The sequence below is a fragment of the Salvia splendens genome, chromosome 21, assembly GCF_004379255.2.
Source record: "Salvia splendens isolate huo1 chromosome 21, SspV2, whole genome shotgun sequence".
Lineage (NCBI taxonomy): Eukaryota > Viridiplantae > Streptophyta > Magnoliopsida > Lamiales > Lamiaceae > Salvia > Salvia splendens.
Genome location: NC_056052.1, coordinates 19,518,885 through 19,536,891, shown reverse-complemented (window position 1 = coordinate 19,536,891; position 18,007 = coordinate 19,518,885). Strand labels below are relative to the sequence as shown.

Genomic DNA, 18,007 nt, shown 5'->3' with positions numbered 1-18,007 from the left:
CGTTGGGTATAAGATATGGCGGACACCCCCGCCACATTATTGTCATGACAATTCAATGCTAAAATGAAAAGTTTTGCCACACCTCCATGAATGCTCAAACACATCGTGTCATTTTCCGGAGGAATCAACCTTGCATCGACGTCGAGCGACGGTAATCGAGGATTCATACTTGTAACATCACTGACATTCAAATCCACATAGACACAAGCAAGTATTTGTGAACCGGAGTGAGCATCCTCTGTCTTACCCAATTATTCCGCTTTTAATTTAAGTTCATCCTCAAACAACCTTCGCTTCTCTTCCATTTCCTCTTGACTGTCTTGTTTTTTCATATCAAATCCAGCTTGGATGTCATTAACAAGGCTCTGATTCTCCATGCTCTCTCTCTTGCTCGGCTTCTCAGTCAACAGACTGAAATTTTTTTCTTTCGACTCTAAACTAGATCGAAGGGCTTCGGCTTTATTTTCATTCTCCAGCAAAGTCGCTATATCTTCTTTCATCTCCAATTCCTTATGTGTTGGAACACTAAGATCATCAATCTACTCATCATATGCCCCGACGAGCACTTGCAGCGGCGTATTGTCGGTCTTGACGATCTCTTCCAAAGACTCGTCATTTGGTACAACAAGATTAGCACCCCCATTGTGAGCAACGCTGTCGAGAAGGGCGGCTTGCTCCAATCTATAAATACGCAGTTTCTCGTTGTAATCACTTACGGTGGCTAATTGGGTTGGGCAAGGCGAACGAACCATGAGATTGAGAGTATTGGGCAGACCACGCTGCTTCCCCGAATCAATAAACTTGTTGGACTGTTGTGGTCGGTGCGTGAAGTCGGACCGTGGCGGGGCAACGACAGGCAACAGAGCTGTGCTGTGACTCACCAATCGGTCGGACTGCGGTGACTGGTACGTAGGCTGCTCGGCGCGGCCATTATGAAGATGTTGGTGTCGCCTCAGATACTCCTCCAAACCCTGTCGCCGACGGTGGTCTCTGCGATCGTCCCACCCCCTTGATCCCAATTGTTAGCAATGGTTCACGGATGAGGTTGGTCGTGAAAGCGCCCCCGATACCTCGTGTTAGGATGTCGTGGAGGAGTTGGTCCATCTGCGAGCAGGAGCGGCGATGGGTCTCGCCATGGCTGTCCTGCACTTCGATGTCTCCCCCGTCGGGAGCCGGCTCAGGTCGTGGCAGAGCATATAATCTTCCGATACGACGATCCGTGGCATCCCACTTGTTCTCCAACTTATCAAACGCAGCAAGGAGATGATCCAGCTTGGCATGAATCTCTTTCCCGCGTGCAGTCTCTGCTGTTCTACGAATCGTCCAGTGGCTGTACCTGTCCGGCTGGTACAGCGGCTGTTGTGGGTGGTCGAATTGCGAGGGCTCTCTTCCCTCGGCCTTCCAAGCTGCTGGAACACATTTGGGTGGCGGCTGAAAGCTGTTAAACCCGTGTGGCAACGCTTTGCGATAGCGGAACTCTAGATCGGGCAACGGCTGTGTATGCTTGTGAACGAAATGGCGATGGTGATTGTGTGTCATGATGACGGATCAAGGCGTGGATGTGGTGAATGATGACCGTCTGACTTCAACATGGCACGCGGGAATCCTTCCTGTCGGGCGTTGAAAAAGTAGGGTTTTCCGTCAACTAGAGCTTGGCGGACAAGCGGGACTCGGCAACCAAAGCAGTTGCTGTGCGCGGAATGTTTTCCGTCGGGCAGCGGTGTAGCTTCGGTTTGAGATGGTGGGAGGGTGAGATCACAGATGAAAGCGCCAGTTGTTAAGGATCATATATCCCTAACGCACCAGCAGAACGGAAAATACAAAATACAGATAAATCCGACGTCCGTGAGGGTCGGCGGAGATGATAAGGAGAAATCCGGCGCCCGTGAGGGTTGGCGGAGATAAGATCTGGGTGGCTGTGTGCGGGAGCTTCCCGTCGGGCAGCGACTTCAGAACCAAAATGTGGGGTGCCAGAATTAGGCTCAAAATAATATTTCATTCATTGATTGAATAGAATGATAATAGTCTCCTATTTATAATACTCTAATACTACTACCCTAACTTATTGAACAAAAAATAAATATTTAAATAAATATGGAAAAGATACGGTAAATCAAAATATAACTAAGTAATTGAGAGATATATAGGATCATATCACACTGCTATTCATTCTTGTTGGAGTGATTAATTTTAATCGAAAGACATTAAATTTGACTCTAGATGCGCATATTTACCATGGTACATTCTGAATCAGATTCTTTTTAGGATAAAAGTTTTACAGTGTTTTTTTTTTCCTGAGGAATTTCTCTATTCTCTGTTTAGTAGACACGTAATTTACATGATTTTAATATCGTCCTCATTTAAAATTGTGAATCTTTGTTGAATGAAGAATGACAAATTTTATAGATATATTAAAGTAAAAAATATGACTACTGGTTGTGGAGAAAGAGAGTATTATTCAATCGCAAATATATTGAATTCGAATAGAATGATCCAAGTACCTCCCATTCTTTGGTTGGAATCAGGAAACAGCAGTTCAAGCTATTTTAGTTTAGACATTTTTACCATTACCATCATAATTGGAATTACAATTTGCGAATTGTGATATGAATTTAAAAGGTCGTTTTGATTAGATCCAAAAATTCTAAAATACTGGTGAAGAAAAATATTGTGTAGATATTTTACTAGATCGGGTAACATTTAACCACAAGGAAAAATAGGTAATGAGATTTTCAAAAGGTGATACAACATGCCAATGAATCGATGAAGATGCACACAAGAGTTTACAAAACAGATATAATTGCAAGGGATACGAGTCAAAAAATCCTACTAGTTATGATGATGAATATGCCCAATAATGTGTATTATAAATCTTGAATGGTAAATGCCCCATAGATTATACACTGTGACATGACGAATTTCCATGCTTGTAAAGCAATCAATAAGGGGAAACACAATGCCCCATTACCCCTAGAAGGCTAGAACGTAAAAATGTAAGCAGCTTGCACATTGGCAATAGAAAAATTCATAAGCCACTGACCATCAAAATACCAATTAAGTAGCGAGCATTTCAACGAACTTAGCAGCTGCAGCGATGCCGCTAGATATTGCACCTTCAACATTAGGCATCACGCAGAAGTCGCCGCATATTGCTAACCTCCTCTTTTCTACCCACAAGCATTTCTCCTCTCGTGCAATGCTGACAGCCGGGAAGGCACTTCCCCTGAAGACATTCCCATTTCGCAGGCATTTAGTAACACATGGGAAACAAAGGAATAAATGTTCTCAATCTCAATATCTAGAGTAGAAAGTAGCATTGGCTAGCCTATGATTGGACTAAATATTATTGGGCATAAGGAAGGCTGTGGGATGAATATGCCCCATCGCAAGGGATAATATTATGTACATCCTAGTTTACTATTCAAGATTAGTGTAAACAGATAACAATAGAATGATGCAAACCATCTATGAGCTTTCTTGAAAAAAGGCTGTGGTATGTCAATGCCGGTTCTCTGGAATTCTTGAAATAGTTCCTCAGCCACTTTTGTCAATAATGCAGGGGAAGGCTTCTGGAGTCCTGCTTGAGAGATGATGAGCTCTGCATATTTGGCAGTAGAGTGCAGCACCCAGCGCTCACTACACATGAAGGGAGGAAACTTGTGTTACTTCAAGGGGGAAAGAGAAAAATAAAAGAAATGCAAGCAAAAACATTTATAAGCATATTCTAAATCATACCAACCTAGTAGTTGAACGTCCCGGCTTGCTGCTGTCACAATGAGCCCAGCTTAGAATTTCAGAGTTCTTGAATGAAAAACCTTTTATGGGTATCTAGCCACAAGAGAGTTAAGAGATGAAGAAATAGTTAAAATTCGGTGATGTATGATGTGATCATAGGAAGGGAATCTCTGCATTGACTCGGATTTACATTCACAAAACTGGTAGTTCAGTAACAACATGGCCATATAGAAGTATAGAAGGAGCTCAACAGAATATGGAAGTTTGTAACGTTTTCCCTACATTACATGGTGAATGAACATTGAACACACTTACAGATGAAAGTGATTCTGAAAATGCCAGCATAAGAGCAAAGCGAGGAGACGCTGGAATTTCTTTTATCTGAAAGCCGTCTCCTGAATCTGAACTCAGATCTACATAAAATAAGCAACTAGATTAATGGGAAGTATACCACATTACTGACATCCAATCTGGAGTCACAAGAGTAACAGATACATATAAACTGGTTGATGGAATAAGGAGTAATACGCAAGGCTTGACCAGTAACTAGTAGACAGAAGACAAGAATGGAGATAAATATAACATATGTCAAGTCATTCATTGAACTCCATTTGAACAACTTCACAAGAGTGAGAATTCATTGGTTAATATTATAAAAAGAAATGGAACTTTGTGCAGGCAATTGTCAAGAAAATCAAGAATAAATATTAATTTGAATGGAACATGCAAGCCAAGGAAACTAAGGTAGATTCTAGCTTCCCAGTTTTAAGCTATTTATTGACTCAAACTGTACTCGGATACCAAGATAACTACTAACAGACCCCTAATCCTAACAACCTATATCCTATCTCTCACACCCTTACTCTTGGCCACTCCCCCAACCTTCACTCCTTACCTAAAACTCTATTTTGCTGACTGCTATCAGAATTGATTGGCTAATGCAATGTCAGATTTTGAAGAATATGCAAAAACGACATATTCTAGTACTATTTACATATGAGAAACAACACCAACACCACAAGCAGATATGTACACTGAACACAGTACAAGTCATTCTGAAATCGTTAATTATACCAATAGGTGGCTGTTTTCCAGTGACATCTGTAAACCTAGACAAAAAAGTGTTCTTGTCTGTAGCTACCACTCCCATAAAATGGCCAACATCTTGTCCATCGATGCTCGTCAAGGACCATGCATTTTGATCCATCAACCAATCCGACCTTCCAATAGTGTGTCCAAACCTGGTTTCAATCCCTAATTGAAAAAGAAAAACAGAAAAAAGTTATGAACACTTGAACCAGAGTGCCCAAAGAACAGAATTAATGAACCTAAATTCTATACCGGGATCTTGGCATAATGCTTTGCAGACAGAGTTCATCCCCGGCACACCAACATATCTCGTGCTCACTTCCTGATCCTGAATCAATCTAAACATCAGGAAGGAATACATTCTCTTCTATAATAACTTTCATGGGATACAAAAGTCATCAGTGCATGAATACAGCTTATCCAGAACGTGACACGTAAAACACGAATTCCCAAGGTTTAAAGAAAAATGCATCAGCACCTAGTACACACACATATTTACTGTTGTTTTTGCAATACTATGGCCTAATTTGGAATTACCATAAATGATAACTGGTTATACATAGTATTGAAGGTTTTTCATGGTGAGTCCTAAATACTGTTGACAAATTGGAGGAAGCATGTGGCACCCCAAAATTCGGAGAATTCCCCACTAGAGATAACAAAAGTTTGCAGTCTTATCTACTTCATACAAGCACAAGAGAGAATAAATAGAGAAGCTACTTACAATAAACATAATTGTGACAGTTTTCCACACAACCTCAAGCAAAGCAGCAGAACAACGTTTCTATAATCCATCCCACTAGTACTAACTAAGGTGTAAATTTGCAAAATATCAGAATGAAGATCTGATTTCTAACCTCATAAACGCTGACAAAACTTCTCGAGCTATAATCAAAAGAGCCAAATTTAGCATTCCACTGAGCCACTAGACCTCTTGATTCCCAGGCATTAACTAGACTTTGCAGTTCTGAATTGGCGGCGTTCAAAGTAAAATAAGGCGCACCATGGTCGAACGATAGCTCTCTCCCATCTTCACAATGTTCTCTAAACAAATAAATATACATAAATAGTTCAATGATTCTTCTTTAGAAGCAGAGTAGACACAAATAAACAACAAAAAGCAAAACCTTCGTTGCGACATGCGGCCGCCGGGGCCTCTGGCAGACTCAAAAATGGTGACGGATATACCGTTCTTAGCGAGAATCGACGCGCAGACTGCTCCTGAAACTGAGAAATTGCGATGCATCAAGTGCGTGATCGCCGGTAAATCGGTTTAATACGAGCTAATTTAAGCAAAATTTACTTTAAAAAAATGAGAAGAAGGGTGATGCTGCTCACTGCCGCTGCCGATGACGGCGACCTTGGATGCCATGGTTGTGTTGGCGATTAGTCTTTTTTTGAGATCAACTGACGCTAAACAACTATTGATGAATTGTAATCGATTGAATACAGAAGCTACATTTTCAGTTGTGGATTCCATGAATGAATTGACGCCGGGTATTTGTTACGTGGAGGGACTGGAGCCCCTTATTCGGTAAGGCCGTGAAACAGACTTTATTGTATACTCCAATTAACAGCCAAGTTTTTTTATTGTATTAGAGCATCCCAAACCTATCCCCAATTCAGGCCCCAAGTCCCTCCACGTCATCATTCCTTTAAATTTGAGTCTCAGTCCACAACTACTCTGACGCTGCATGCCACAACTATTAAATTGCACTATTCACAACTCCAACATATTTTACTCGTAAAATAGAATACGTTGAAAAATTAAACCGGGAAAGTTCATTGTTCAGTCGAAAAATAGAAAATTACAACATTAAAATTTAAAAATTCCCAAAACAAAAAAAAAACATTAAAACATAAAGTCAATGCTGGAAAACGTTGGTGCGTGTCCAAATTTCTTCAATTAGATCCGCTTGGAGGCGAGTGTGTAGTTCTTCTTGGCGTATCGCCACTGAACGGGCCATGACATTGCGCACGTTGGGAGGAACACCCTGCACGGGAGGGTCAGTGACAGTGTAGCTACTGCTAGTGCTGGAGAGCGGATCGTCGTTCCACAAAGTGACATTTTCTCCCTCGTCCTCAACGATCATGTTATGCATTATAATACATGCATACATGATGTCGGCAATCAGTGGACGGTGCCAACCACGGGCCGCTCCCTTCACCATAGCCCACCGTGCTTGGAGGACTCCGAATGCACGCTCCACATCTTTTCGAGCCGCCTCTTGCTTTTGGGCAAACAATGCCCTCCTATCCGTTGTCGGACATGTGATGGTCTTCACGAACACGGGCCATCGAGGGTAGATCCCATCTGCCAGATAGTACCTCATACTGTATCGACGATTGTTGGCCGTGAACTCTACGTTCGGCGCTCGCCCGGCACACAAGTCGTTGAACAATGGAGACTCGTTCAACACATTGAGGTCGTTGTTCGAATCAGTGGCACCAAATTAGGCATGCTAGATCCACAATCGTTGGTCGGCAACGGCCTCCAACAAAATCGTTGGATGTGTGCCCTTGTGCCCGCTAGTGTATTGTCCTCTCCAAGCCATTGGACAATTCTTCCAGTGCATACAGTCGATGCTGCCCAGCATCCCCGGGAAGCTGTGGGTCTGCTCATGCATGTTCACCAACTTGCGAACATCGTCGGTCGTTGGCTTTCTCAAGTCTGTATCCTTGAATGCTTCGACCACTGCCCGACAGAATCTAGCTAGGCAATCGCGTCCAGTTTGCTCGCTCACATGGAGGTACTCATCAAACATATCTTCAGTCGTTCCGTAAGCGAGTTGGCGTAAGGCGGATGTGCATTTCTGCAAAGTCGATATACTTTGTCGCCCGACAGCATCGACACTTTGCATGAAATACGAGTCACGAGCAATAACTGCATTTGCGATGCGTACGAACAAAGGCCTCCGCATCCGGAACCGACGGCGGAACATCTGATCACTCCATCGAGGATCTCTAGAGAAATAATCCGTGAAAAGCCGCAAACCAACTTGTTCACGGTCTTGGTGGATATACATCCGAATACGTGGTACCCGGACGTGTTGTTCGTTCCACGCTTGAATAGCAGCTCGGTAGCGTTCCACCTCGTTGTTGATTTCTTCTTGGATTGCGGGTATCGCCGTCTCTAACATTCGGGCCATTTGAGCTTCAATTGCTCGTTGACCTTCACGACGAGGAGGCATTTTTCGAATTTTATAGTGTGAGAGGGAGAGAAATGAAGTTGAATAAAAATGAAAATGGATGGAGTTGTATTTATAGATAAATTTTCAAATTAAAAAAAATGAATTTCCGGCCCGGTTCGGCCCGAACCCCATATAACACCGGGTCGGACCGCATCGCGTCACATCCCGTCTCGCTTAACCCTGTGCCGGGCCGGACCCCGGGAGCAGCCCCGGGACGCAACTGCGGCACCGGGACCGTCCCAGGCCGCAAATCTCCTCTGTTTAACGCAAGGCCCGGGCCGGGACTTGCTCATTGCGGCCCGTCTCCAAGCGTTGGGGATGCTCTTATTGATCCAATAGTACTCCTATTTAATTGGTGCTGATTTTAAAAATGGTTAATACTGGAAAGCAAGTATGTGAAAAAAAGCAAGTGAAGTATGGATCTCATGTAATACTATTAGTTTTAATGTCCTAATAATTTGATATCTGGTAGTACGTTCTAACTTTTGAAATTGAAATATAAAATTAAAAAATTTATTTTCTCGCAATTTTTCCACAATGGTCAAAATAAAAAAATATTATAATGTGACAATAAATCGACATTGTTTTGGATAAAATGATTTTATTATATTTTAAGTGTTAATTAAAAGATGACAATATTAATTTCAATGTTGTCTATTATAGAAAGATTGATAATAATATTAAAAATTATAATTTTGTATTTCAATTGCAAAAGTAATAAGCTTGATTAGTCTTAGGAAAAAGTTATGATTTTAAAGAAGATATAATTATTATGATTGATTGATAATGTTATGATTTACGGTTTTTGATGTGGATGCGCGTCTTTCTTCTTGGCTGTTGGACTATCTTCAATTCACACCCTTGAGGTGTCTCATCCCGTCAATCGTGATTATGTGTATAGGGCAGCCATGGTTTGGTATATACTATTTCCCCGTCTCCTAAGGCCATCCACAACGCTGTTCCTATATCGTTCCTAAACCGTTCCTTAAACTACTATTTGCGGGCCCTACTGTACTTTTTTACTCCATTCCTTAACTAAGGAACGGAACCTGCAACCCTCCGTTCCTTAGCCGTTCCTTAACCGTTCCTTAAATTACTATTCATTCAATTTCATTTCTTATTTTTATTTCCAACCCAATTCAATTAAAACAAACACACTTTATTAAAAAACACACAACATTAAAAAAATTACAACTTAAACTTAAAAAAAATAAAAAACACACAATTAAAATCCTAAAAAAATAAAAAACACACATTAAAAAACACACAATTAAACGTGGGAAAATAAAAAAACTACTCCGCCGGCGAATCATCCTCCGGAGGCGGTCGAGGTTTAGGGGGAGTCGGAAGGCCAAGTTGTGCTGCCATAGCAACAATTCCGTTCCACCAGGCCGTGAATTGGGCGTACGAGAAGCGGGAAGTGTCCGCCATTGTGGCAGTCATGTACGCCTCCATAAGTGTGTCCGAGCCTCCCCGCGAGCCCGATCCCGAGGCCGGCTGGCTTGATTCGCCTCGGCCCTTCCTCGCTCTAGCCGCCTTCGCCGCCTTCGTCCCTTGCGGCCGACGGCGCCCACGGCTGGATCCCCCGTATTCGTCGGGCGTTGGATACCCCATACCCCCAAACACCTGCGGTTCACCCTCGCTGGCCTCACCGGTGTCACCAGACGAGTAGTTGCCGGTCGCCGTGTGCTTCGTGCGCTTTGAGGTTCAGCCCGAGCTCGAGCGGACACCGCCGGCCCACCTTTCCTCGTCCTTGACGAGCTGCCAAATATCAACAAATTTGAACTGTAGACCGGTGTCCTGGTGGAAGACGCGCAAAGTCGCGAATGTCGGCGCCCGAAGCTCCGCTTTGGTATTGCGCCGCTTCGGCCGAGTAGATGCCGCAGAATTTTTTGACCTGTACGTCGACTCGGCCAAAGTGAGCACGGAGCATTGTATATTTCCGCTTCCGGGCCCCTTTCGGCTTAGTCTGGTGGTAGACATCACGGACCTTTTCCCAGAAGCACTTGGCGGCTTGTTGATTCCCGACGATGGGATCGTACGAGACGGTGAGCCAGGCGTTGTACACCGCCTTTGTTTCTTCGTTGCTGTACGGATGCCGGTCCAGATCCTCCGGTTCATCCTCATGTTCCTCCTCCTCCTCCTCGGCCGCCTCAGACGCAACCCTGGAGCTTCCACCGCCTCGGCCTCCTCCCTGGGTGGGTGCAACGGGGATATCCTCCCGAATCTGGGAGCGCCACGTCGCCGAAGCGCGTGGCGGCACAGACCTTGCCGCGTTTCGTTCCGTCGGCACCCGGCACGGAATGGGAACGGAACCGCGACGAAACCATGCGCCGCAACGCGTTCCGCCGCGAAACCGTTCCGGCGGAATGGCACGCGGAACGCCGGCGGCCCGCGTTGCGGGTGCTCTAACCCAACACAAATTATAAGAATTGTAAAACAAAGTGGGTTGAAAAGGTTAGTGGTACGTGGGTGTTACTTTTATTTATTAATTTTATAATAAAATGCGAGTGAAATGTGATTCATTATCAAAAGTAGTAAAAGTGAAGTGAGACAATTAATAAATGACAGACTTAAATGAAAAACTGTAACACATAATGGGGACGGAAAGAGTACTATTTATCTCAAATTTCTTATTTATTTATTTATTTATTATTATTATTATTATTTAAATCTAATTACTTGACCTCTCCCAACAGAAGAATAGCATGATATATCAATATTTTATAGTACATAGAATATTTTATATTTTCATACCATGCAAGTTTCTCCTTCAAAATAAAAGCAATAGAGATTCTGATATCATGGAAAACTCTATGATCCATGTATTGTAAGATCCATTTCTCAAGGAAAACCCAAATTGAAGATGTTTGATCTAAGATCCATTTGATCTAATATTTTTGTGAAGTAGATTTTCAATTTATCAAAGGAAAAAAGACAAATCATAGATCCAACACGAACTATTGAATCTAAGCTAAAACAAGCAAGATCAACAATGGATAATGTGGAAAAAAGGAATAAAATGTCATTGATGGAGTAAGCTAAGGCACTTACTGTAACACCCCTTACCCGGCAGGTAAACCCACCGAATACTGGATGTCACGTTTCAGTATCGACAACCCGTACTGAAATTTTTCCCATTTTCTTTAAAAAGCACAATTAAAATCTATTAAATTTAAAAACTTAACATTTATCCAGCGGAAGATCAAAGATTGAACTATTATACAACATGCCACGACTTTTAACCATGTTGACTACCAGTGACCCGCCAAAAATTGCAAAGCTGCGCAACCACACTGACATACTATCAACTCTAACCTGCGGGGGGTAAAAGAAGATAGGAGTGAGCTTTCCACAGCTCAGTAGATATATCCAAACTATGAAAATCAATTCTCTAATCTAAACTATATTGAGACTTTTACATTATTTATCTTTTACTTATAACCATTCATTCTTAGCACTTCCCACTTGAATAATTTACTATATTAATCTTTTACTCGTCAACACATATTAATTTCCGTATCGCCTTCCACATGTTGTCATTTCTTAAGACATCATATATCATCATTCTTTTCTTGTATTACCACATATCACTTTATTACAACATCTATACGTTCACCGTGTTTTCCAGATAACATAATTCTTCATATACTTACTTACAAAATACATTTTTCCATATAATTCCTTAATTTATTCAATTAGCTAATTATTATTTATTCACACTTATTCTTATCTTATAAGCATATTACTTCCCATAATCTGTCATACGTCCTATTTCCATATCCAAAGTCATTCAGTCATTTATAACTTTATGTCACATTCTTATCCACACACCAACGCAGACAAATCGCAAACGTTAACCCATTTCAAACACATATAACGATCACCAAGGTACTCATATACCGAAATACATATAATCAGAAATAATATACAACACATATCATAAACAATTTCATATCCATATACATATGCCTCTCTATTCATTTTTATTATTCTGTGACGGATCAGTCCTGGTATCTGCCCGGGATTTCCAATATGATTGACCCGAAGGTCCCAATATAATTGACCCGTAGGTCCCAATATGATTTGACCCGAAGGTCCCAATATAATTGACCCGTAGGTCCCAATATGATTTGACCCGAAGGTCCCACTGTGATTTGACCCGAAGGTCCCAATATGATTTGACCCGAAGGTCCCACTGTGATTTGACCCGAAGGTCCCAATATGATTTGACCCGAAGGTCCCACTGTGATTTGACCCGAAGGTCCCAATATGATTTGACCCAAAGGTCCCAATATGTCCACTGTGATTTCAGATCCAGGGCAAGACCGTCACAGATCCTCTTTAGTCGAATGATTCATATAATTCCAATATCATATGCAAAACATATCAATTTCATCAATCACATATTCATATCTTATCCTACCAAATAATTCGAATATAACATATTAAATATATCTGCTGCACTAATCACATATACATATCGTATTCTACCATCAATATCAAATAACGCATAACCATATTTAGTTCACACCATATATCCCAAATATTCACCACAATCAACATATAGCAATCAACCACATAATATATGTAAAATTAAAAGCGTGATTCATACACACTTCAACACATATTATCACATTTCACACCATATTATTTCTATCATCATCATATAATTATATTTATACCATTTCTTTGTAAAACTTTCATATCAGGTTTATAAATATCATAATAATTCCATTTGTGTCTTCTAATGACATATATACAATTATCACATAGAACAACACATTATTATACATTTAGTTCACATAGTTCAAACCAGAGAAGTAAAGTTCATAGTAAGGATATCCTACCTCGTAGGCTTATGAACATAAGCATATTTCACCTTGATACTTCTCTATCTTCTAGGTTCACTCCTTTGTCTCCAAAACGCACTATAGGTTCCTTCGTTGAATCATCTGATAATTTATAACGCTTGATCCCATGTGTGCGTATATGATTGCCCGAGAAGAACATATCTTTTTTTTTTCTTTTCTCTTGATTTCAAGAGCTTTTATTCCATTATTCTCTCGATCTCCCTCTTTTTTTTTAACTCTCATTTGCATCATATATACTCGAAACAAACTACTTGCCGACTTAGGAGCATAGGTAACCAAATAAATATATTATAATCTATGACTAAGCTATTTGTATTTCTCTTGTTTGCATGCACTCATCACACGTGTACTAACACCAAAGACAAATAAGTTTTTTTAAATTAATATAAGTGAACATATAAGTATACACAATTGATTACATGTTACGTGATCATTTCTTTTTCCAAACTTTTATTTCCTAAGTAGTATTTTCATATTTGCAACCTATGGTTCAACAATCACATGCAAATAAATATGTGCTTATATACAACACACCTATAATTAATAAAGGAACATAAACATATTTTAATTCATGTTTATAAAACTAAAATTCTACTACTATTTCAGTTTTATAAAATTATTATCCCTTAGCTTCGATTTACGATTTTACGTGGGTATAACAAATTGCCGAAAATCGCATAATCTACATTTCGTATTAAATTTCTGCTTTATAGTTTAACTTAACTACTATTCCTCATCACATAACCAAATCTTTCGTCAAGCCCTATAATTCGGGATGTTACACTTACACCATACTAACATGCATCCATGGCTAAATCATCAAGGTAACCACAATCCTCAAAGCATGCCTCTACTTGATCTATGCTTCACTACGAAAGACAACCCGGGAAACAAATCTCTCAAGATTCAATGTTAATCCAAGTCTAATTTGAAAAAGAGGAAAAATACTATTTATAGAAAATGCCCAAAATTCTAGAAAATGGCTTACAAAATCTAAGTCTGGGTGATTCGCCCGGTCGGGCGAAATGAGAGGTGCGAAACGCCCGACCGGGCGAACTTTCTGGAATGTGTCGCCATTTTCCCTGGTCGGGAGATTTTCAAGGTGAAAAACGCTCGGCCGGGTGTTCCTTTTGGAGTCCTCCACCTGTTCGCCCGATCGGGCAATTTTCAAGGGCAAAACACTCGGTCAGGCGTTCCTTCTGCCTCGTTGTTCCGTGCACCCCCGGTTAGCCTTCATTCTTCAACACGATCCTTATCGTCGACTCATCCGCCTTCATAGACTCCTCCCGCATGGCCTTTTGAATGAAAGTGGAAAGCCCCTCTCGTAGCTGCCTCGTCATGGGCCCGTCACGTGGGGTCGTATCACTCTAATTTTCAGATCGGAGAAAGGGAATCCAATCCTCATTCCGGCGTCTGTGGTTAACATAAACAAAGAAAGATTCCAAGAATCGATTCAGCGATGCCTAAGGCAAAGGAAACCAGGGAGGTAATGCAATTATAGATACATATGGTTTATTTCAGCATTACGAAGGAAAGATGGCCTTCGAACACGAAGATTAAGATCCTTTGAGGAGAGATAATGATTACTTCAGTGATGATGTTGAAGCTAATTTATGTATGGTGGAGGAGATTGAAAACGATGGTATGACGGAGGAGACTGAAATTCCTTATGATTGTAAAGAGAGTTGGTGAGATTGAAGTTAAAGTTGTTTAAAACTAGACGTTATGTAATCAACATGATTATTACATCTATATATGCACTATATGTTGTCGAATTGATATACAATGTTAAGACAAACTTCGAATTGTTTGCACTATGTAAAAAAAGTGAGACCATGTTCATGCATTATTAAGGCTTTATATTTACCGGTGGTTTTAGCCCCTCCTTCAATGAGATTTTATGGTCATAGTAACAATCACTCCTCGTTCGGATTAAATATTCCACTTTGACTCGACACGAGAATAGAGAAATATAAAGGGAAATAATTATAAAAAGTTAGTGGAATGCATGTCTACTTTTATATACTCATTCGTCTCTTAAAAAATAGAGAATTTGAAAATGACACGGGTTTTATTGCGAAATTGAGAATTTAGTAAATACTCTTTATCTGCAAAGCCCTCCAAAAATTTAGTAAAATAGAGAATTTAGCTACAAATCCCTAAAAAGAAAACCCACCCTTGCAAAAAAAACCCCTCTTCTAACAAGTTTTAAACAAGTTTCAAGAATCATGTCGACTAGTTAGCAAATAACCTAGGGTTAGTAAATATACTTCATCTAGTTAGCTAGCTGCAAATCCCTCAAAAAGAAAAGCCCTGCTAAAAAAGAGAACCCTATTGCAAAGTTCCAACAAGTTTCAAGAATCATGTCCATTGGTTAGTAATTATTCTTCTTCTTTTATGTGTCTTCAAATTCTTGATTTACTCGTATGTCTTTAGCTAGCTCTAATGAGTAATTCCGATTATAAATTGTAAACAATACATCCCCTAAATCTGTAATGAATTGATGCCCTATTGTCTTGCTCTATCATATTTGTTTTTAGTCGAACTATAACCTGCGTACTAGTTGTGCAACCAATTCAAGTAACATGTGAAGGAATGAGAGGTACTAGTGAATGTGGAAGATGTAGACACATTAGATGAAGTAGGGAAGGTTGCAAGAGGAATATCAGGAGCGATGGAATGAGTAAAAAAGGTGTAACAAGTGAAAGAATAGAAGATTGTAAGAGTTTATAAAACTAGAGTTGAGATAAATAATAGTAGGAGGCGGGGGATGTGAGGGGATTGGGATTGAGTGGGTAGAGGAGGTTAAATTAGTGAGGTCACGAGTGATGATTAGTTTTACAGATGAGTGTTGACAATTGAAACTAAAAAAATAACATACAATTTTCTCACATCGGTGTCAAGAGCAGCAAACTTAAATCGTTATATAAATCTTATGGACCAATCATCTTATGGACCAATCCTCACCAGTTGGTTTTATGATGGAACTCATGCATTTCTATAAGTATGATTTTATATTTTGTGTAATTGGTCTATGTTTAAGTTAAATCGGTGAATTTGGAAATGACATGAGTTTTATTGCCAAAATTGAGAATTTGGGAATAAGACATGAATTTTATTGGGACAAATCGGTGAATTTAGGAATGACATTAGTTTTACAACTTATACCATTATGGTTCATCATTACAACTTTACAACACTAAGGCATAGTTTGGTAGGTTGGTAAAATCATCCTAAGTTAAATTATCGTTAGTGTAAATTATCTTATTAAATGTGATTAATAACTTATTATATACGTTTGGTAGACTATAAGATATATCTGTTTTACTTTTTATGTTATTGATAGAATTTCCAAAATAATAGATTAAAATAGATAATAACAATATTATCCTTTCAATTAACTTTCATAATAATTAGGGTTGCTTTTAAAATTAAGAAGAAAAAGGCATGTAGCCTCTATCTCCGTTACACAACCTCCTTCTCCATTACTCCACCCTCTCAATTCTCAAGTCTCCATTACTCATTCCATCACTTCACTTCTCAAGTGATTTTAATCCCACTCTCTCCACGTTTAGTTCATGAAGCAGGTCTCCATCTCTAAGTTTTTTATAAATGGGACTCCTCTCATTTGCCTAATTTACCGTCCAACAAAAGTTGCAACAGGAGGTATACAAAATTTGTAATGTTTCTTTCATGCATTAATTTTGTTCCTTCTTTACGTGCGAAATTTGTATTGTTTGTTTTGTGCATTAATCTGTTCTTCTCGTTGTTGGTTAGGCATGGTTGAGCATCAAGGTTCAAAAATGGTTGTCGACCACTAGTCAAAGAACACAAGGTATGGGATTATGTGTGACACTCCATACTTCACATGTTTATTGATCAAGCAAGGCAAGAAATGAGTTATACGATCGTTTGGGTCAAATTCTTGGTCTAACTATTCACGACAAACTTATATCTGTGATACCGTCATCAAAGATAGAGATTGACTAGATTTCTTTATGGGCTTACCTGATGATGCTCATGACTTTTACGTGATGTACATTCTTAGCGTGATGTACATTCTTAGCGAGAAATGAAAGTCTCATTTATGTTGCTTTGGTAGTAAGGTTTATCTAGTGCTTGGGTTTTAGCTCGTGTTCTTTTTTTATTTTGTTAACAAATATGATGCATGGTTTGTTTTGTTTAAATTTGTGGTTTTAGCATATGGTACTTTTAAATGTAGCTGTTTTTATTAATAAATGTTATTTTCTTTAGTAAGCTTCACTGTGCACGTCTCTTGTTTGTTAAAATGTGTAGATAAAACTTGTTGCACTGTAATTGCAAATGAGAAGATAAACATGAAAGAAAAGAGATAAGTTTGTGAAGAATGGAGATATGGAGAGAGTACCGAGTTGTTATCTCATTTTGATTGCATATGTATTATTATTATAGTTTAGGATTTACGTGTGGCTAGGTATTTGTTAGGATTTAGTTAGATTTGAGGTTATTATTTTCTATTAAAATTAAATTTGGTAATTAGGTATTTGTTAGGATTTAGTTAGATTTGAGGTTATTATTTTCTATTAGAAGTAAAATCGGTAATTATCTCATTAGGAGATCTCATAGATTCAGTTTTTGTGAATGATGGAACTGACGTAGAGAAATAATTAAAAAACGATATTTGTGTAAAAAAAAAGGTTAATATAAGGGTATTTGTGTAAAAATATAGATTTGTCAGGTTTTAAAATTGATGCAGATAAATAATTAGACCATGGAGACCAGATAGTTTATCTATCTATAATATGAGAGTTTATTATAACGGGCCCGTCCTTAATCATAGGCTTTAGAAATAAATAATCTATGCTACCAAATGATCAATAATGTAGGTTAAATAATCTAATCTATAGTTATCATAGCTACCAAATTATGCCTAATAATAATCTATCCACTAACACTACTTTACTATCTTTCTTCTCATCTCTCTTGCTTTACCAATTGTGCATTAATTCACGTGCTATTTCAAATGCTGATAATTTTATGTAACGAATGGAGTATTAATCAACAACTCTAAATCTCGTGCCGACTAAGAAACGTGTCGTCTTAATCAGGATTAGATTTAAAAAGTCAGCACCCACTCAA

General features: G+C 39.4%; 1 protein-coding gene across 2 annotated transcripts; it reads right to left on the bottom strand.

Moving 5' to 3' along the window:
* Nucleotides 1-2,833: 2,833 nt before the first annotated feature.
* LOC121785442 (renalase-like) lies at nucleotides 2,834-6,363 on the bottom strand. Of its 2 annotated transcripts, none has more exons than XM_042183867.1 (9): nucleotides 6,163-6,363; nucleotides 5,952-6,051; nucleotides 5,682-5,868; nucleotides 5,077-5,152; nucleotides 4,810-4,989; nucleotides 4,051-4,148; nucleotides 3,740-3,828; nucleotides 3,463-3,636; nucleotides 2,834-3,223 (listed from the first exon to the last, which is right to left on the bottom strand). In XM_042183867.1, exons 1-9 carry the CDS (start codon nucleotides 6,302-6,304, stop codon nucleotides 3,055-3,057), a joined length of 1,215 nt encoding a protein of 404 aa, XP_042039801.1. In that variant the 5' UTR covers nucleotides 6,305-6,363; the 3' UTR covers nucleotides 2,834-3,054. The 2 variants fall into 2 exon arrangements, with proteins under 2 accessions (XP_042039801.1, XP_042039802.1); XM_042183868.1 differs by having other exon boundaries at nucleotides 6,128-6,303.
* Between the last annotated feature and the right edge of the window lie 11,644 nt (nucleotides 6,364-18,007).

What these genes read in the sequence shown, in the direction of transcription:
- LOC121785442 (XM_042183867.1), bottom strand. Translation starts at nt 6,304, where the DNA reads ATGGAATCCACAACTGAAAATGTAGCTTCTGTATTCAATCGATTACAA. An exon ending in GGCCGCATGTCGCAACGAAG is followed by an intron (nt 5,869 to 5,951) that starts GTTTTGCTTTTT and finishes TTATTTGTTTAG; the next exon opens with AGAACATTGTGAAGATGGGA. An exon ending in TTCAAGAAAGCTCATAGATG is followed by an intron (nt 3,224 to 3,462) that starts GTTTGCATCATT and finishes GAATGTCTTCAG; the next exon opens with GGGAAGTGCCTTCCCGGCTG.